The sequence below is a fragment of the Artemia franciscana genome, chromosome 17, assembly GCF_032884065.1.
Source record: "Artemia franciscana chromosome 17, ASM3288406v1, whole genome shotgun sequence".
In the NCBI taxonomy this organism is placed as follows: domain Eukaryota; kingdom Metazoa; phylum Arthropoda; class Branchiopoda; order Anostraca; family Artemiidae; genus Artemia; species Artemia franciscana.
The window spans coordinates 24,960,620-24,980,748 of NC_088879.1; the positions used below are offsets into that span (position 1 = coordinate 24,960,620).

General features: G+C 33.8%; 1 protein-coding gene across 3 annotated transcripts in view; it reads left to right on the forward strand.

The window, feature by feature from the left end:
* The window catches only part of LOC136038049 (lachesin-like), a 114,175-nt gene that overhangs the window by 61,590 nt on the left and 32,456 nt on the right, over positions 1–20,129 (forward strand). For 2 of the 3 annotated variants that reach the window (XM_065720998.1, XM_065720999.1), the window contains exons 6-7: positions 846–1,040; positions 3,062–3,199. In XM_065720998.1, the coding sequence (XP_065577070.1) occupies positions 846–1,040; positions 3,062–3,199 (333 nt within the window). Of the gene's footprint in view, positions 1–845; positions 1,041–3,061; positions 3,200–12,984; positions 13,165–20,129 lie in introns of those variants that run through there. The other variant, XM_065721000.1, reaches the window with a different exon arrangement.

Sequence of the window (20,129 nt, forward strand, 5' to 3'; positions counted from 1 at the left end):
AGAAAACACAGATGAACCCAAATTAGCTGTATTCCAAACACAGACTACGCAGACCCTTCAGTTAAGTGTTGGAGGAGAACAGAGTCCTTGGCCACTCCTCTATGCTACACCCTGAAGTAGAAAGGGATTTTTGCATAGCCTGGTCCCCCTTTATTCCAACATGTATTCAGAGATACCTTTATTGATTTTTTTTCGTGTCTCTATCCAGAGTGTGTCCTTCCTTGTCCACTACAACATTGTTTCACGGAGACACTGAAATGCGTGCTTTGTTTCACGTTCGGAATTTTCGAGAGGGGTGGATAAATTGTCTGAGCGATGGTAGTACTAGTTAAAAAGGAAAAATAAAGTCTCTGGAAAATAAGGTGCATTCTTTATTAAGACAACACTGTAAATATGTAATTATAAAATAAAATCGAACCGCATTTTTTGGGGCTATTTTACCCAAGACGTCTTCTTCATTGACTAGAGTATCCTTGCATATGGATAATAAGGACAATCCATTGAGCTGCTTCTGACCTGAGTCACTCCTGTTATGGGATTTCACTCTTTTTAGGGTAGAAAAGAACGCTAGAACTAATTACTTTTTGAATGTTTACAAGAGTCTGAGCCATTTGGGCCATCAATTTTCTGAGCCATAAAATGTGTGATGTAGATATGCAGAAAGGCAAGTAGTCAAATCTTCCCTTAATTTGCAGTTACAGGATTCCTCCAAACTACCCTACAGACAAAAGAGAAGCATCAGTGTATTTCACAGATCAGCCAGAACTAGTGTAGCACTAGTTCTTGTAGGGCTAAAACCTTTTGAAGACTAATGAACTACCTGAATGCACCTTTTTAATTTTCAGTTCCACCAACGATATGGGTGGCACATCAGCTTATTGGCGCAATGGTGGGTATGTCAGTTGTATTTGAGTGCCATTTAGAAGCCCATCCAGCAGCAATTCATTACTGGACACGAGAGGATGGACATGTTTTGCATGACCAGGGAAGGTACAAATTTGAAGCGATTCAAGCCCAAAATGATAAAAAAGACCATCGTGGTATGTTTAATCCTTCCATTAAAAGATTATTGAAACTTTTGTTGGTAGTTCCCTCTTTTTATATAGTTTCGTGAGTTATTCATATGCTAAAAATAATAGAACATCCATTAAGTATGAGAGATTTTGTGCCCACGGCATGAGAAGCTGCAACTTAAAAATATTGCCAAAATCAGGAGAATTAAATGGAAAAAATGAGGAATTATTCGCAATAAAAAATAGTACATAGACAAGAAATTGTTGTGGAATTTCGCATACGTGCCTGGTTATCAAACGTAAGAACCTTGAATAAGTTCTGTTTTTTTTTTCATTTTTAAATTATGCTTCCCGAGAAGAAAAAGTCTAGAGGTGAGAGAAAAATTTTGGATAAAATGTTCCAGAATGAAATCGTGAACGAAACTTAAATTAAATCGAGAGTACCTACAAAGAGTACAGGTTTAACGAAGAATTAACATTACCACCCATAAATTATATTCTACTATTAGTTTATTTGTTGAAAAGTTTTTCTAGGTTGGGATGGGGAAACTTAACCTTAATTTTATTTTAGCCCGTTCCAAAGTTAGTAATACATACGTTTTTTAGAGTTATCAGGTCAGCAGGGTAGTATAATTGTCCCCCAGTTTAATTTCGCCTGGCTTTTGACAATCTTAGTGCAGCACCTCCAACGATATATCAGAATAAGCAAACAGTCAAAAATTATAATTATATATTTTTAACAAAAACTCATTCAGTGTTGAGTTAAAAACGGATGAACTGTTAAAAATATTAAATAATAACTAATGAATGGTAAATTTTTAAGATATAAATTTTTGCGAATTATGCGTTAGAAGAAAATCATGGATTAAACAAACAAATTGCGAAAAAAAAAATTATTATTCAGAAATTTTTTATTGATGATTACAGAAAAGCAGAAAAAAGCATCAATAAAAGCAACTACTAACTGAGCACATCCAAAACTTTTTTTCTATGAAGTCTTTTATTCCGTTAAATAGGTCCTTTATAATTTTACAATGCTCATACCTGAAATTATTGAAAAAGAATTGGTTGGTAAGTAAATTTATCTAATAATGTAGAGCTAAAATAAAATGATTTCACATTTTTATTCAGCAAGACCTACAAAGCAATTAAATATATCTGTTCTAAAATTCAAGGCACCAGAGGTCCATTTTCTTCTTCATACATGTGATTTAAATTTTCAGGTTTGACATGTTTTTCTCAACCTCAGCATTTGTGTTTTCACACAGATCTCTTTGGGCTGAATTCTAAACTTAAGACGTGCAAGCTTGGCATTATCAAAAGTTTTAAAGCAAAGTTAGAAAAATCAGTACTTTTTGGTAGAATTTATACGGTGGTAGATATAAGATCCTAAATTTGGGCCTGAGTACCAAAATTAGCCAGATCTGATTATTTATCTGAGGAGTGTTTCTATCAGTGACCTATGTCGTAGTTTATGTATTACTAGAAGGTGGTTGTCAACATCTGAAAATATGTATATAGTTAAATGTCCATATATAATCCATTAAAAGTAGGGTGCATCGTTATTTATCTGTATTAAAAAAAAAAAAAGAACTTCACAAAAATGCCTTATGCTGCATAATCGTTATTTGGGTGCAATAAATTACATTAAATGCTTTTCTTAATCTATGATATTATATTATATGACCTCAGCACTTTTGATCGAATGAGTAGCTTTGTTCTTTGTCGTTGATGTGTTTTTTAAGACTTTTAGAAGTTTTCCTTGTCTCCCCAACTTTAAAAGGAGTTAAATCTCTTTTTTTTTATTTGATTACAAAAATGGGGAAAAAAATTTTGCTGAAAAAGTTCTTCCTCCGTGCCTCGGACACCTAATCGAAACTCCTCTAGTCAGAAAAAACTGATTATTATTAAACTGGCATTCAATCCCAGACTTAGATCTTAATTTTGAGTTCCCTGTACAGTTTGAGGTTAGTGACTTAACACCTTTTGATTTACAAAAGTGGTATCACAAAATACTTTTTGTTAATTTTTCATGTATATTTCTTAAGGGAGGCCTGGCACTACCATCACATACAAAACTCATATGAAGCTAACTATCAAATATGTAACCCCAAAAGATTTTGGCACATATCGCTGCGTTGCCAAAAATCCTAGAGGAGAAACTGATGGACAGATCAAACTATATGGTAAGTCTTGCTGTAGATACTTCATATTTTTTGGTTCAAACAGTTAATTCGAAAAATTATTATTTTAGCCAGTGTATTTGAGAATATTCAAGAATCCATTAATTTAGGTGTAAATATTTAAGTAAATATTTTGCCCCACTAAGGGATGTATTTTTTTTTTCTTATTATTGCTCCTTCTGCAGAATTTTTCCTTTCAGCAAGAAAATTTTCTTAAGAATATTCTAAAATTGAGTTTATAGTTTTCTTCATCCTCTTTAAAGTTGTATTTAGTCTCAATTAAATTTGTAAATTACAGAAAGGTCCATAGTAAAGGAGAAGAATGGAATAGATTTTTGTTGTTATCATGAAAGGTATTTTTGCCGTGCTTTGCCATAGTTTTGTCTTACATATAGGTTTGGCACCCGTGTATAGTGTAGAACTTGACTGGGGTGAGTACCACCAGATATTGGCTCTAGACCTTGTCAAGGGTTACAACCATCTTTGTAACAGTAAGCACAAAGTCTTTAACAGTTTGTTGTCAAAGCAACAATAGTCGTCTCTGTAGAAATTGCCGTCTGTTTTTGCTGCCAATCTACTTGGGAAACTACTAATAACCCATTTGAGCAATAAAATTACCAAGAGCTGGAGGATGTTACCTGAAAAAGCTAGATTCCATTTGGGTACTCGTATGATAAATGCCCTACCATTCAAGTTGTTCATTCATTGATGCATTAAAGAACCGTTTTGTTTCGTTAGTTTCTTTCAGCTTAGCGTGAGACAAGACAACGAGGAGTGACAGAATAGATTGATAATATATAATTCGGGCTATATGTTTGCACACTAGGGGGGGGGGGGTAAATCTGAAGACATTAGACATACAAACCCGATATACTTTACCTCCCCCCCATAATGTGCATGCATATAGTCTAAAAGTGTTTCTAAGGAGTTTCTAATTTTATCTTACTTTGGTATTTTTCATTAGGATTGAGCGTCAAAGAAACATATTAGGAGAACATTAGGTAGGGTGTATAGCATACAAGTACTTACATTTGGAGTTTAATCTTCTCTTGAGCCTAGATTTCATGCCGTCGGAGAAAAATTATAGTTGTGTGGACAAATAACTTCTTAACTTCTTAATAATTCTTAACTTCTTTTTTAGATCATTTTTTAAAAATACGTCTCTCCGGTAATTTGTATTTTAAAATTTGAAATTTCTTTTAGAAAATTTAAATTCTAACATTTGAACTAAATCAAACTAAATTTTCATGCTAACGCCCTCTTACAACCATACTATTGGTAACAATATTTTTAAATAAGTATTTAAAAGAAGAATTATCTAGGCAGGATTGTTTGAATTTTCTTTCCGATTAGACATAGTAGCTACAATTTTGTTAGTAACGTCGTTTTGTTGCTCAGATCTTGATTTTTTGTCGGAGGCAAAATTGTTGCTAAAAAACAGAAAAAAAACACACACACGGACATAAAAGAAACTACAACTCGTATGGTATTTTAGTTCCATAGTAGCTAAAATTCACCTGTTACATTTTTCTACAACAAAAGCCTTAAGGTGCGGGTGCAGGGGGAGTGAGGTCCTTTGAAAATTTGATAATTTACTTTTTTGAAACGATTCAAGCTCCCTTCACGTCAGTTTATGGGGAGAACTCAACTAACAAATATACTATTAATGCTAAAAGGCTTAGGCATTGTGTATATTAACCTGTTTTTCAGTTTAGCACTCACTCTCTAACCTAATAGCAACGATATAAAATTTACCTTACCAGATCGAGGTAAATATTTTAATCGAATGTATAAGAATTAGATAGAGCTTCTTCCAACGGTTGTCAATATTGTTGTCAACAATGAAAAAAGTTGTCATAATGAAAAGTCAACAATGAAAACGGTTGTCAATAAGTTGTCAACATTGAAAAAAGCAGATTGGTGCATTCACTATTTTGTGAAATAGAGTTTGAAAAAATAGATTTTCTCTGTGGCTTGAACCGTTAGAGTAGCTATGATAATATGTGTGTTAAGCTTCTTTCTTTTTCTATTTTATGAGATTTGCTTTTGCTATTTATGTTTTTTTGTAACAAGCCTTACGATTTTCTCCTAATAAAAGTTTTTTATTTATTTATATAATTGACCTGATAATTGTGTTTTATTTTTACTTTACCCCAACCGAAGATTAGTAACAGAAGAACTGTAACTCTTGCATCTTTGCCTGAAGACTGAAGTCTTAATTGTGAATAAGTTTTTGTTTGGACATTCTACAACTGTCGTTACCAAATTCTTCAGTTTGTCGAATAAAGCTTATGTTTGACATGGAATCTAACCAAAGACATTTAATCTATTCCATTTTCACCAAACATCAAATCTCCTTTAGTTTTGCTTTCCTTTCCGAACTTATGTCTTAGAAGTGCTGAAGAGATAATCCTTATAAAGGAGGGGGGAGTCGATCCCATTTGCATTACAATAACAATGCTAGTCATGGCAGACGCTCAATTCATCAGCTTTTGTTCTTTTGAGCATGTAATGATCTCGTTTCTTCCTAATTTTTCTGATATTTCCGCAGTGGGGAATTCCGAATCGGACATGACTAAAGGAACCAGATGGTAGAATTTATTAGAGGAATAAAAAAAACTTAATATTAAAACGTAACAACAGGTGAAAGTGTGAAAATAACCACGATGAGGGAGACATGGAAAAGTGGACGATTTGTTCTTGTATACTGTTAATAATGATTAAATTAATAAATATTTAATATTTTATTAACCTAGATATCATTATATTGATTCTGTATTATATATCGTGTGGAGTAGTAGTAAAAAATGGGTAATGAGAATAACTTATGTATTATACGAGAAACTTTCGAGAATTTGGATCAAGAAGATCGGATAGGACAAAAAACGGTTAGTTTGCAATGCATAGTGATAAAATAAAGTGTAGCACCATGGGTGTTCAAAATAAGATTTGGGATCTGCCACGGAACGAAGAACAGGCAATTATATTTTTCCAGGTTAAGGGGTTGTTGCCCAAAAAAATAACAGTGCTTCAATGGACACACCATGACTTTGTACTCTTACGAGAAGCAACATCTTTGGAAGTGTAACCTAACCTAAACTCACCTTCATTAGCATTGACCAACCGTCGCTTCTCGAATGTTTCTCATATAATATATATATATATATATATATATATATATATATATATATATATATATATATATATATATATATATATATATATATATATATATATATATATATATATATATATAAGTTGTCTGTCTGTGTGTCTGTCTGTCAGGTGACGTCATGTTTCTGTGTCGACTGACGTCATGAAGTTAGTTGTCGTCATTTTTGCTATGACGGTGACGTCATTAATGGTATTTAAGACATGCGTTCACGGAAAAATGTTTAATTGTAAAATGACTGAAGAACCTACAATGGCAACAGCCGAGGAAGCTGCTCAAAGAGTCTATGCCAAAAAACTTGCTGCTGATAGAGAAAGTAAGAAAGAAAGCGTGCCGAGGAATCACAAGAATAGCAAGAAAACAGGCTTGCAGCTGATAGAGAAAGTAAGAAAATAAAGCGTGCCGAGGAATCACAAGAACAGCAAGAAAACAGGCTTGCGGCTAAAGAACGCAAAACCGCGCAGTTAGATGAAAATCCACCTGGAAAGCGAGAGTCAAAACATATCAAAACTGAAAATGATAGCGATGATGATTGGGTTTGGGATTTTGACTTGGATAAGGTCATCAATGCCTACCAGATTTAAGTTAAAAAACAAAGGTTCGGCGATATGTACTTCATAGTGACGCTGAAAAATAAAGAAGAAAAAAAACTGAAAAAATGTAAAAAACCAAAAAAAAAACTAAAAAGAAAAAACACTCAAAGATAAATTACAGACGGGACACAAATGACGACCGACACAGAGGGAATATAAATGACGACCAGGAACCTCAAAGAAAGATTACAGACTGGGACACCCGGACAAAAATCACGACCGGGAATATAAATGACGACCAGGACGCAGGGACACAACTACAACGGGGACGCCGGGGGCACAGGCGGGATATATAATTGACGACTGAGACACAGGGATTGTTTGAATAGAAATTACAGACCGGGACACCGGGACACAAATGACGACCGGGACACTGGGACACAGGGAATATAAATGACGACCGGGACACTCAAAGAGAAAATACAAACTGGGACACCAGGACACAAATGACGACCAGGACACAGGGAATATAAATGCTATTTATATGCACAGACAATGGGACAGCGAAGAATGTTGTATATTCGCATGTTTTACGTAGTTAAAGATATATATTTATATCTATCTCTATTCACAGGTGGGACACAGGGACACAGCTACAATGGCGCGTAACTAATATGGCGCGTAACGACTTACGCGCGCGGGGGGGCTTGGGGGGGGCCAAGCGCCCCACCAACTAGGTATATATATATATATATATATATATATATATATATATATATATATATATATATATATATATATATATATATGTGTGTGTGTGTACCGAAAGTAAATTAAATAAATAGTAAAGAAAAGTTTTCATTACAAAATACTCGAAGTACTAACTGTAACACATTTTTTTATTTATTTAAAACTTACTTGTTTTCTTTTACATGATTTAGATTTTTTATTTAATTTCATTTATCCGCAATTCCTTTTTTTTTCTCAGAACAAAAAATTCTTTCTTATATTAAAGGTTCCCGCAAAAAGCTTTATGTAGGAATCTTTTGAAACACAGTACATCTGAAGATTCATCTCCTTAAAGCTCTTGCTCAGTAATTAAATAAAACAAATAGTTTTTTTTTTAACTGAAAGTACGGAGAGACATTAAAACTTAAAACGAACAGAAATTACTCCGTATATGAAATGGGTTGTCCCCTCCGCAATCCCTCGCTCTTTACGCTAAAGCTTTTAACTGTTTTAAAAAGTAAAATTGTGGCAAAGAGTCAAACTTTAGCGTAAAGAGCGAGGGATTGCGGAGGGGACAACCCATTTCATATACAGAGTAATTTCTGTTCGTTTTAAGTTTTAATGTCGCTCCTTACTTTCAGTTAAAAAAACTAGTTTTTTTTTATTTAATTTCTGAACGTTTTTGAATTAATGCATGTTTTATTTTGGCTCTCCGCACATAAATTATTAAAATGAAATTTGTATATTAATTTTTTTGGCTAAATGGCTTTCTCTTAGTTTTGATCATCCGATTTTGAGAAATAAGGGGTGGGGAAGGAGGCCTAGCTGCCCTCCAATTTTTCGGTTACTTAAAAAGGCTACTAGAGCTTTTAATTTTTAACGAACGTTTTTATTAGTAAAAAATATGCGTAATTTAAGAATTAACTTACGTAAAAAACTTTTATATTCTTATATTTTTATTATGTGTAGGAGGGGGTTTGTACCCTCGTTAATACCTCGCTCTTTATACTAAATCGTAAGTTTTGTCCCAATTCTTTAAGAATGAGCCCTAAATCGAAAAGGCCGTAGAATAAATAGTTGCAATTACTAAAAATACTTTAGCATAAAGAGCGAGGTATTTATCTCCTCCAATATACCTTGCTCTTTATGCTAAAGTATTTTTAGAACCCCTCATATGCGTAATAATCTCTGTTCGTTTTAAATTTCAATGCCATTCCTTACTTCCAATTGAAAAAACGTTTTCATGTTTATTTTTTCATTGTTTTTTTTTTATAGTGATGCTAGAAAATCCTGCACCCTTTTCATTGAACCTTTCTTCCCCCATGACATATTCCTCCAAGGAAAGATCCTCCGACATAGCCCCCTCCCATCAACCCCACCCCCCAAACCAAAAAAATCCCCCTGAAAACGTCTGTACACTTCCCAATAACCATTACTATATGTAAACACTGGTCAAAGTTTGTAACTTGCAGCCCCTCCCCCAGGGATTGTGGGGGAGTAATTCATTCCCAAAGACATAGTTATTATGGTTTTCGACTATGCGGAACGAAATGGCTATCTCAAAATTTTAATCCGTTGACTTTTGGAAAAAAATGAGCGTGGGAGGGAGCCAAGGTGCCCTCCAATTTTTTTGATCACTTAAAAAGGTCATTATAACTTTTCATGTCCGTAAGAATGAGCCCTCTTGCGACACTCTAGGACCACTTGGTCGATACGATGACCCCTGGGGAAAAGAAAAAAACAAACAAATAAACACTCACCCATGATTTGTCTTCTGGCAAAAAATACAAAATTCCGCATTTTTTAGATAGGAGCTCGAAATATTTGCTATGGGGTTCTCCGATACGCCGAATGCGATGGTGTGATTTTCATTAAGATTCTATGACTTTTAGGGGGTGTTTCCCCCTATTTTCCAAAATAAGGCAAATTTTCTCAGGCTCGTAACTTTTGATGACAAAGACTACATTAATTGAAACTTATATATTTAGAATCAGCTTGAAAATTTGATTCTTTTGATGTATCTTTTAGCATCCGTTTTTTAGAGTTTCGTTTACTATTGAGCCGGGTCGCTCCTTACTATACTTCGTTACCACGAACTGTTTGATATTGGCAATTGTCAAACAGTTCTTGGTAACGAACTGTAAGTTATGAGCAACCCGGCTCAATAATTAGCAAAACACCAACAAAACGGAATGTTTATACCAATAGATACATCAAAAGAATCAGATTTTTTATTCTAATTTCTATTATATAAGTTTCATCAAGTTTAATTTTACCCATCCAAAAGTTATGATACCGATACCCATCAAAAGTACCCAAGAAAATTTCCCTTATTTTGAAAAAAGGGGAAAATGTCCCCCAAAAGACATAGAATCTTCATTAAAATCAAACCATCAGATTCAGCGTATCAGAGAACCCTAAAGTAGAAGTTTCTAGCTCCTATCTACAAAAATGTGGAATTTGCAGTTTTTGCCACAAGACAGATCACGGATGCGTGTTTATTTGTTTTTTGTTTTCTTGTTGTTTTTTTTCCCAGGGGTGATCAGACCGACCCAGTGGTCCTAGAATGTCACGAGAGGGCTCATTCTAATGGAAATTAAAAGTTTTAGTGCCCTTTTTAGTGACCAAAAAATTGAAGGACGCATAGGTCCCCTTCCACGCTCATTTTTTCCCTAAAGTCACCGAATCAAAATTCTGAGATAGTTATTTTATTCAACACAGTCAAAAAACCTAAAAACTATGTCTTTTGGGACGACTTACTCCCCCACAGTCCCCGTGGGAGGGGCTGCAAGTTACAAACTTTGACCAGTATTTATATACAGTAATGGTTATTGGGTAGTGTACAGATGCTTTCAGGGGGATTTTTTGGTTGGGGGTGGGGTTAAGGGAAAGGGGTTATGCGGGGGGAAATTTCCATGGAGGAATTTGTCATGGGGGAAGAGAATTTCCATGAAGCATTTTTTAAAGATTAATGAAAGACGAAATATGAAAAAGTTTCTTCAACTGAAAGTAAGGAGTAATATTAAAACTTAAATGAACATAAATTATTATGCATATGAGGGATTCACCTCCTCCTAATACCTTGCTCTTTACGCTAATGTAATTTTATTAATTTCAACTACTTATTCTACGGCCTTTGTGATTCAGGGGTCATTCTTAAGGAATTGGGACAAAATTTAAGCTTTGGTGTAGAGAGCGAGCTATTGACGAGGGGGGAGCCCCCTCATATATATAATAAAAACATACGAATTTAGAAACGTTACGTATGTTAATTCGTAAGTTATGTATATTTTTACTAATAAAAACGTTCGTAAAATTGAAAGTTCTAGATGCCTTTTTAAGTAACCAAAAAATTGGAGGGTAACCAGACCTACTTCCCCACACCTTTTTTCTCAAAACTGTCCGATCAAAACTATGAGAAAGACATTTAGCCAAAAAAATAAATTATTATGCGAATTCCATCTTAATTATTCATGTGCGGAGAGCCAAAATCAAAACATGCATTAATTCAAAAAGTTCAGAAATTAAATAAACAAAACAAGTTTTTTTTAAACTGAAAGTGGGGAATGACATTAAAACTTAAGACGAACAGAAATTACTCCGTATATGAAAGGGGCTGTTTTCTCCTCAACGCCCTGCTCTTTACGCTAAAGTTTTTTTGTACTGATTTAAAAAGTAGAGCTGAGAAAAAGAGTCAAACTTTAGCTTGTAGAGCGGGGCGTTGAGAAGGGGACAGCCCCCTTCATATACAGAATAATTTCTGTTCCTTTTATGTTTTAGTTTCGCTCTTTATTTTTAGTTTAAAAAAGACTTGTTTTTTTCATTTATTGAAGAACCAGAGCGATTCTTCAACCCTTTCTGCTAAACCTATAATCGTTTAGTCATCAACCTAAACTTATAAGGACTGATTTTTCTGATGACCCCTGATTGACTGTTTTTCTTGGCCTGACCTCTGCTATTCTGTAATTTTTTTCTTTTTTCCAACTGCAAAGTGAGGACACATTCAAGTAATTGCGTGTCTTTTATGGTTAGAAAACATAATTCAGTGTTAGATTAAGTCTATAGCTATTTGAATCTTTGATTTGGACTAGGTCATCAGGATTAAACTTTAGAACTCAATCCAGAGTTTGCTCCAGCATATTAAAGTCAGATCAAACAGTTTGTGGTAGCGGGCTGTAGGTAGGGAGCGACCCGGCTCAATAGTAATCAAAACACTAATAAAGAAATGTTGATAGGAATAGATGGATCAAAAGAATCAAATTTTCATGCTGAATTCAAATATATAAGCTTTGTTAAGCTTAATCTTGCCTATCAAAAGTTACGAGCCTGAGAAAATTTACAATATTTTTGAAAAAGGGAGAAACAGCCCCTTAAAAGTCATAGAATCTTAATGAAATTCACATAACCCAATTCAGCGTATCAGATAATTCTACTGTAAAGGTTTCAAACTTCTATCTGCAAAAATGTGGGATTTTGTATGTTTTGCCAGAAGAAAATCACGGTTGCGTGTTTATTTGTTTGTTTGTTTTCCCCAGGGGTAAAAAAAAAGGTAAAGGATACGGCATTAGACTTTACATTCCTTACCGGCGGTACTGATCTCCGTTTCTTGGCCCTCCAGCCAGGAAGTGCAATGGGGGGCTGGGGGCCAGCCATCCTGTGCTTTTGCACACCCTTTCCCCAGGGGTGATCGTATCGACCCAATGGCCCTAAAATTTTCCAAGAGGGTTCATTCGAACGGAAGTTAAAAGTTATAGTGCCCTTTTTAATGGACCAAAAAAATGGAGGACAACTAGGCCCCCTCCCCCGCTCATTTTTTTCCAAATTCATCTGATAAAATTTTGAGATAGGCATTTTGTTCAGCATAGTAAAAAAATCTAATAACTAGGTCTTTGAGGAGGATTAATCCCCCACATTCCCCATGGGATGGGCTGCAAGTTATAAACATACGTGGGGTTACGTGGGATTATCTTTCAATGGAGGAATTTTCCATGAAGGGGTGCCAGATCTCCTGGCGTTATTTAAAAAATCGATCAGAAATTAAAAAAAAAACTTTTTTTTTCAATCGAAAGTAAGGAGCAACATTAAAACTTAAATAAACAGAAATTATTAGGTATGTGAGGGGGTTTGTCCCCTCGTCATTACTTTCGCTATTTATGCTTAAGTTTTTTTTAGCATTTTCAAAAGAGCTATTTATTCTAATTAAACAACCTTTGTGATTCAGGTGTCATTTTCCTGAATTGGAACAAAATACGAACTTTAGCGTTAGAAAAAGGGTATTGACGAGGGGACAAATCCCCACGTTTAGGTAGTAATCTCTGTTCGCTTTAAGTTTTAATGTTCCTCCTTTCTTTCAGTTGAAAAAACTTGTTTTTTGATTATTTAATCAACGAAAGAAGCAGTTCTTTGCTGCATTGACGATTGCCTAGATGTAATCTTCACCTTGTATGAATTTCTATGCTTGTTTCGAAAAAAGCCTGTTCAGTTGATCTTGTTGGATTGAAGCCAATGGTAACATGTTTAGCGGCCTTGCTCAGAAATCAAGAAAACTATATAACTCTTGCTTTTTTCTTATATGCATGACTTCAATAAATGTTTTTAATCGGGCTTCAACTTAAGTTCCACTCTTGAATTTATTAAATTATTGTTTTAAATTTGACTTTTTCTCCTACAGTCTCCCCAGGCCAGTTTGCTTAACAACAACAACAGCATATTTTTATTTTCGTTAAAATTTCTCAAAAGCAAGATATTTTGAAAGTGAATGAATTAAATGTGAACATTTAAACTAATCTTAAGAAACTATTAGTAAAGTCGGATTTCAACGTGCTTTTACGGCTGTGGAGTTAGGTCGGATTTTAGTGATTACCTTTCGAAGTAAAATTCAAATTATGCAAAAAAAAAACTCTCTTCTAAACACACATTCTTTATTAGCAAATTGGCGAAAGAAAATGAATTCAACGTAATCAATTCAAAGAAACAAATCTAAATAATACAGGAAAAGTATCACAACCGTTTTATGTAAGAAGCAGAACTCTACAAGGTAACTTTTTAAGAGCGCCCAAATAATTTTTGTACAAATGAATAGGTATAAACTGAGCTAATATTTAATCATTACATAAGCCCCGCTTCAAAAAATGAGGTTTCTCTTTTCATCCCATGATTAATATTTGTAACATTATTCCCATGTTAGGGTGAGAATACTCCAGAGATTCTACAGATTCTATCTCATTAGGACCAATTACTGGCTTGTATATTATGTTCCCTGCCTCATCCTAGTAACATCTGAACTGTAAAATCCACAAGACCGCTTGTTATTGTACAAAATTAGAACATGGACCCTTGACCGATAATTATTTTAGTGGAGGAGGGATCCTCTTATAAAAATTACAAGCCCTTTTATAGTGTGCACAATACAATAACTGAATTATATCGAGAGGATTAACAAACAGTGAAAAACAAGGACTAAAGTTTCAAGGTTAAAGAAAGCCTTTAGTGTTGTATCATATTGCCCCACTAAGAGCCCACGGGTGCACGTTAAACATTTAAATATTTCACGATAACGGGCCCAATGGTGCACCTTACACCTTTAAATATTTCAGGATAACGAGCCCACGGGTGCACCTTAAACCTTCAAATATTTAACGATAACGAGCCCACGGGTGCACCTTACACCTTAAATATTTCACGATAACGAGCCCACGCGTGCACCTTACACCTTTAAATATTTCACGATAACGAGCCCAAGGGTACACCTTTAAATATTTCAGGATAACGAACCCACGGGTGCACCTTACACTTTTAAATATTTCAGGACAACGAGCCCACGGGTACACCTTACACCTTTAAATATTTAACGATAACGAGCCCACGGGTGCTCCTTACACCTTTAAATATTTCACGATAACGAGCCCACGGGTACAACTTACACATTTAAATATTTCAGGATAACAAGCCCACAGGTGCACATTACACCTTTAAATATTTCAGCATAACGTTAAATAGAGCCTAGTGCTCATTCATAAACATCTAATAAAAAAAAAAACTTTGAAAATTACTGTATTTAGTTGAGTTCTTTACTAAGTGCTTTTTTTGGCGTTTTATAAAAAAGAATACATGGAAACATGTTTCATTTTTCTACAGAAATCGAAGAATCGCATTAAGTCTTAAAAAAAAACAGAAAAAAATCTATTTACATTATCCTAAATAGAGGGAAACCTCCACCATTCACTCAAGTTTTGGGGAAAATACCCCTTCTTCCTTTCCTCCTCTGGTTTTGAAAAAATCTATTTGTTTTGCATTTTCACTGAAAACTATGGTTTTTTTTTTAATTTTCGTAGAAACAACGTTGCTTCCATCGATTTTAACAAATACACCCCCTTCGATATTTTGTGAATTAGGGGCACGGATCAAATCTACGTGTCTATTTTAAAGTTTAGCTTTTGTATAACAATACTGAAGAATTGATACTACCCCTGAAAAAGCAAAACTTGAAAATTTTTTCTTGGAATCATCTGGAATGCCATGAGCGATTTTTTAGATCCTAGGGGATAACCCTCATTCCCATATCCTTTGTAAAAGTAAGCATATAAATGTAATTTTTTCTACAATAAAACTTAAAACCTCTTTAACATCTATATTGCACGTTTAATCCAAATAGCCTATGCACCTCGAAATGTAGACAGACCTGGAAGTAAATCCCTTTTTACTGATCTAATGGACCTTTCACAAAAGTTTGACAATTTTGGCTCAATAAAAAAAAAATACTTAAGAGGTTTCAACCGTCTCTTCTTCCACAAAAACTTCCACAGTGGTCTTCACAAATAGATAGTCTGCATATAGATTATATGTTCAACTGTGAGTTTTGCTAACCGTTCGGTTTGCATAGACTGCATATATGTTTAGGGAAGAATCTGCCTCAATGCAGAGGTGTTGTATTTGAAATTATGAGGCTATTTAAGTACAAACTTAATGTTTCTAAACCAATTTTTAAATCTTATCAATTTTGCTATATAAAATTTGACCAAAATCGGGCTACATCGCTGTTTTGTGGCCCAGAATGGCAGTAGTCACGATTTTGCTGCGGTGCAAGAGACTTTTATTGTTTAACGTGAACTTTAAATTTGGATTAAAATAGCCTACCAAAAGAAGACTCTCAGGGAGCAAGTAAACTTCTTAGAGAGAGTGGCGATTTCTCAGGTGGGCAAAATTATATTTCGAGTTACTTTTATGTGTGATTAATGGGAGTTTTCTTAATTTATTGGTGTTTCCAGAAAAAATGTTCTAGTAGGAGCCGCAGGTTCCCCCTTAAAATAAAAAAAACTAAGCAGGTAAATAAGTAGAAAATATTATTTTCTTTCGGATGGCAATAAATAAGCCTTTTCAATTATTTTCTCCCGTTTGCCAATCATGATCAATTAACACACAAAAATATACGGATATCCAAATTACTATTTCGTGACTGTAGTAAATCTAACCAAGAAAATAAGAAAAACTGGATATAATAGTTTGAATTTGAACCACAGAATATATACAAAACTTTTCATCGTGTATAGGTTTTAAATTGCAAATTACAAATATAGTGGGCAACCCAATTATCTTTAATATCTCAGAATTTCTTCTTCCGGTTTTATTCAAGAAATTTTGGAAAACATTTTTTAACTTCACATTAAGACAATGTGTTGACACTGCTTTTTGTTCAATCTAGGGCTGTCAAATAAAACCTTTCTTTTGTCTCTACTTCCTGTCACCAGCCTCCCTTTCTAAGGTTCAAGTTTCCACTTAGTTACCCTCGTTTAGAACGCACCACAGCCTGTGAATTGAAGGTAGCAGGTTAAATTCAAAAAGGGAGAAAATGGGCTGAATAAGTTCGCTGCTTGAAATGCAAGCTCCACTGTCAACGGAGACTAGCAATTATGGTGTCCCACCTTCAACAATGTCAAATTTTCGAGGGATCTCTCGGTTCGACGAACAAGAATAAATGATGGGTCTTCTATTGTTTGTCTTATTGAGATTATACTTTCGAAATCTTTTCTTACAAGAATACAGGGAACATAAATTAACCTTAAGGAAAAGTTTTCTTTAATTCTTGCTCTAGAGTAAGGAATCCCGACCTTTTAGAGGGTAGCATTCCTTACCATATTACAATATAAAAATATACGCCTTTTCTGAACAATTATTACAAAAAAACTTCCCGAACAAGAGGTTTTCAAGCAAAAGTAAATGCAATTTTACACTTCAGATCAGCAGAAATAAACTTCTATATAATTCAAACTTGAAACTTCCAGAAAGTACAATTAAAGAAGAAATGAGACCCAAAACGAGCAAAAAAAAATCATAGCAAAAAAATACAACAGGTACCATATAAATGAATAGACAAATCTCAAAAACGAGTAAAATTTAATTTAATTACACAAATCAAGTTTAAAATGAACGAAAATTATCAAAGAATAAATATATCCCGCAACGAACAGAAATTAAATGAGCAATCACATCAAACAAACATACAATAGGTACAAACATAAATGAACAGATAAATCTTAAGACGAGTAAATATTAAATTGAAACTGCAAATCAAGCTTAAAGGAAAAAAACAATTAAGACAAGAGTTTGGCTACCATCCCCTTCCATAACGGTAAGAGTATGAAGCCTATTGGGTCATTAGCGCTCTACAGAAAACGGATTACATTACAAATATTTTATTTTGTACCTATTACAACATTGAAAATAAAATGAAAATGATGAGCTTTTATCAATTAGCATCATTTTATATCAAATATTCTGTTTAAGTTTACTAGTTCTTTCCAAGACTGTTCAAGACACATATAGTTTTCACTTCAAACAAGGGAATGGCTACTCTCCGTTTCCCTAACTGTAGAAGTCTAAAGCCTGTGTATTTGATGATTTGCTAAAACGAATTATGTTAAACATATTTACTTTTGTACTTGTTACAAAATTGAAAATAAATAAAAATTGCAATGAAATAAAATCTGAGGTGATGAGCTCTCGGCAACTAATATAATTATATATAAAATATTAATTTTAATTTTATCAGTTCTTTCCAAAACTGTCCAAGACACATATAGTTTTAAATAAAGCGCCAACTACGCAATAGGCTTTACAAGTTTTACTGTTTGGGAAGGGGTCACTAACAAAATTCTTGTTTGAGGTGATTTTTGTTCGTTTTAAGCTTGAGTTGCAGGTTCAATTTAAGTTTTACTAGTTATGAGATTTATTCATTCATGTTTTTTTTTAACCTGTTGATGTTTGTTTGCTCTGATTGTTTATTTAATTTCTGTTCGTTTTGGGTTTTACTTATTCTTTAATAGTGAAAGATTATTTGTTTGTTTGAAGGTTGACTTGCATATCCAATTTCAGTTTTACTCGTACCTTTGGTGCCTTTATATGGTACAATTTATATGGCGCCTGTTGCATGTTTGTTTGCTATTATTGTTTATTTAATTTCAGTTCGTTTTGGGCGTCATTTGTTCTTTAACAGTAATTTCTGGTCTTTTTGAGTTTGAATTATTTTTAGTGTTTATTTCTCGTAATCTTAAGTTTATTATAACCTTTACTTTTCTTTGAGAAACTGTTTTTTCGGAAAGTTTTTTTTTTAATAATTTCTGTTTATTTTTGATGACTAAAGTTTCAAGTTTTTCAGAATTCCCTATTTTAAAATGAAATTATTTTTTCAATATCAAAGTTTCATCAAAGTATCAAAACTAAAATCAAAGTCACAATATCGAAGTAAAACAGAATCAAAATAAAGAAAGTATCAAAGTGAAGAAAATATTAAAGTAAACAAAGTATCCAAGTAAAAATAGTAAACTTGCATAACTTGTAGCCCCTTTCCTTTATTTCAAAGTTACCCCGTAAATCAGTAAATTCAAGTATAAAGGGAACAATAAGCAGTTTGCATAACTCAGAGCTCTTTTTCCAAAGGCTGGGAGGGGGTTCAACCTGGGAAGGATAGTTATTTGGCATTTGGATTGTTTTGAACAAAATAGCTATTTAGAAATTTTGAGCGGATATCTTTGGGGAAGAGGGAGTGGGAGAGGGTGGCTAGTTGCCTTTTGATCACATTTGACTCTTAAAAAACAGACCCAGAAGGTTTTGATATATGATCTTTGGTCCATTTTCAACAAAAATTGTCACCTTAAAAATTTGATAGGATGCATCTTGGTAGAAAAGGGCATGGTGGGGCTAATTGCAATCTGATTACTTTTGACTTTTATTAATCTTTTGATTTTTTGTTTTTTTATGCCTTTTTTCACATTGGCTTTACACATTTGCTTTTAGTTTTTTCTTTGTCTTTTTTTAATCTCCTTAAATATATTTGTTGTTCGCGCTGAAGAAGAGAGGCAGCTGTCCTCTTGAAATATTCGATTTGTGTGTTTTTTCAGTATAGTCATTTGGCCTTGAAAACCCCTTTTTTGATCGCTTCTTTCTTGATATTACTATTACATTTACTATAAATTTTAATTTCCAATTATTTGAGCCACCTTTGAAGTTTATACAACTACCCCTTCCATAACAACATGAACTTACCCGGGACAGAACTTATAACACTTGCCCTGGGATCATAAAAATATGAAGTGCCTCTGGGAAAAAATACAAATAATAAAAAAATAAACTATTGAAGTCTTATGGCTCTTTATTATAAGCGAAGTTATTGCTTGGCTCTTGATAAATTCTAATATAAAGGACAAAATAACTGATTGTGTATTTTTAAATCTAAATAAGGAATTAGAAGATTAAAAGAATTAATGATAGGACCCAGTGTCAAAATGAACTAAATCCAGGAATAAAAATACGTTTTGTAACCCTCTAAAGTTAAGTATTTAAAATTGAATCCCTTACTTTCAGTTTAGAACTGCACGCTAACTTCTGAAGTTTAGTGAAGTGAAGTTTAGGCTAACTTCAGCGTAGGCTGACTTCATTGGGTAAAGCTAATGTCCTGGCATGATGAGAATGATAATTACAAGCAACTTAAATAACTTAAGCAGTGCTCGAATTAAAACTTGGTTTATGAATACACAGAAACATTTTAAGTTCAGCCTATATTGTGGTAGTGTGAAGTAGCGAGTATAGAAAAAGAACTTCTTCTTGAATGCTGCCAAACCCCCTTATTGCAACTATCAAACAAGTTCTAACTCATCAGGTTGGAGGTAGTTGGAAAAATAGGGAGTATTTGTTAGAATTCCTGTTGGAATAAAAGCCGGCAAATGAGGCACGCTCTTTCCCAAAACTAAAAAGCATTTTACAAGAAATACAGATTCCTCAGTGACATCAAAAGTTTCCATCTTCTTACACTGATTAACTTGAATCTATTCTTGGGGCTCTTTAACAAATGTGTTAAAATTCCAAATTTGAAATGCAAATGTATAAACTTCCTGCAAGCTATATTTCAGAATTCAAGATCTAAATGAGTAAAATGGATGAGACCAAAACTAAATTAAAACCAGAAATAATTTAGGTGACTTCTTTCCTCTTAAGCCATAGCTGA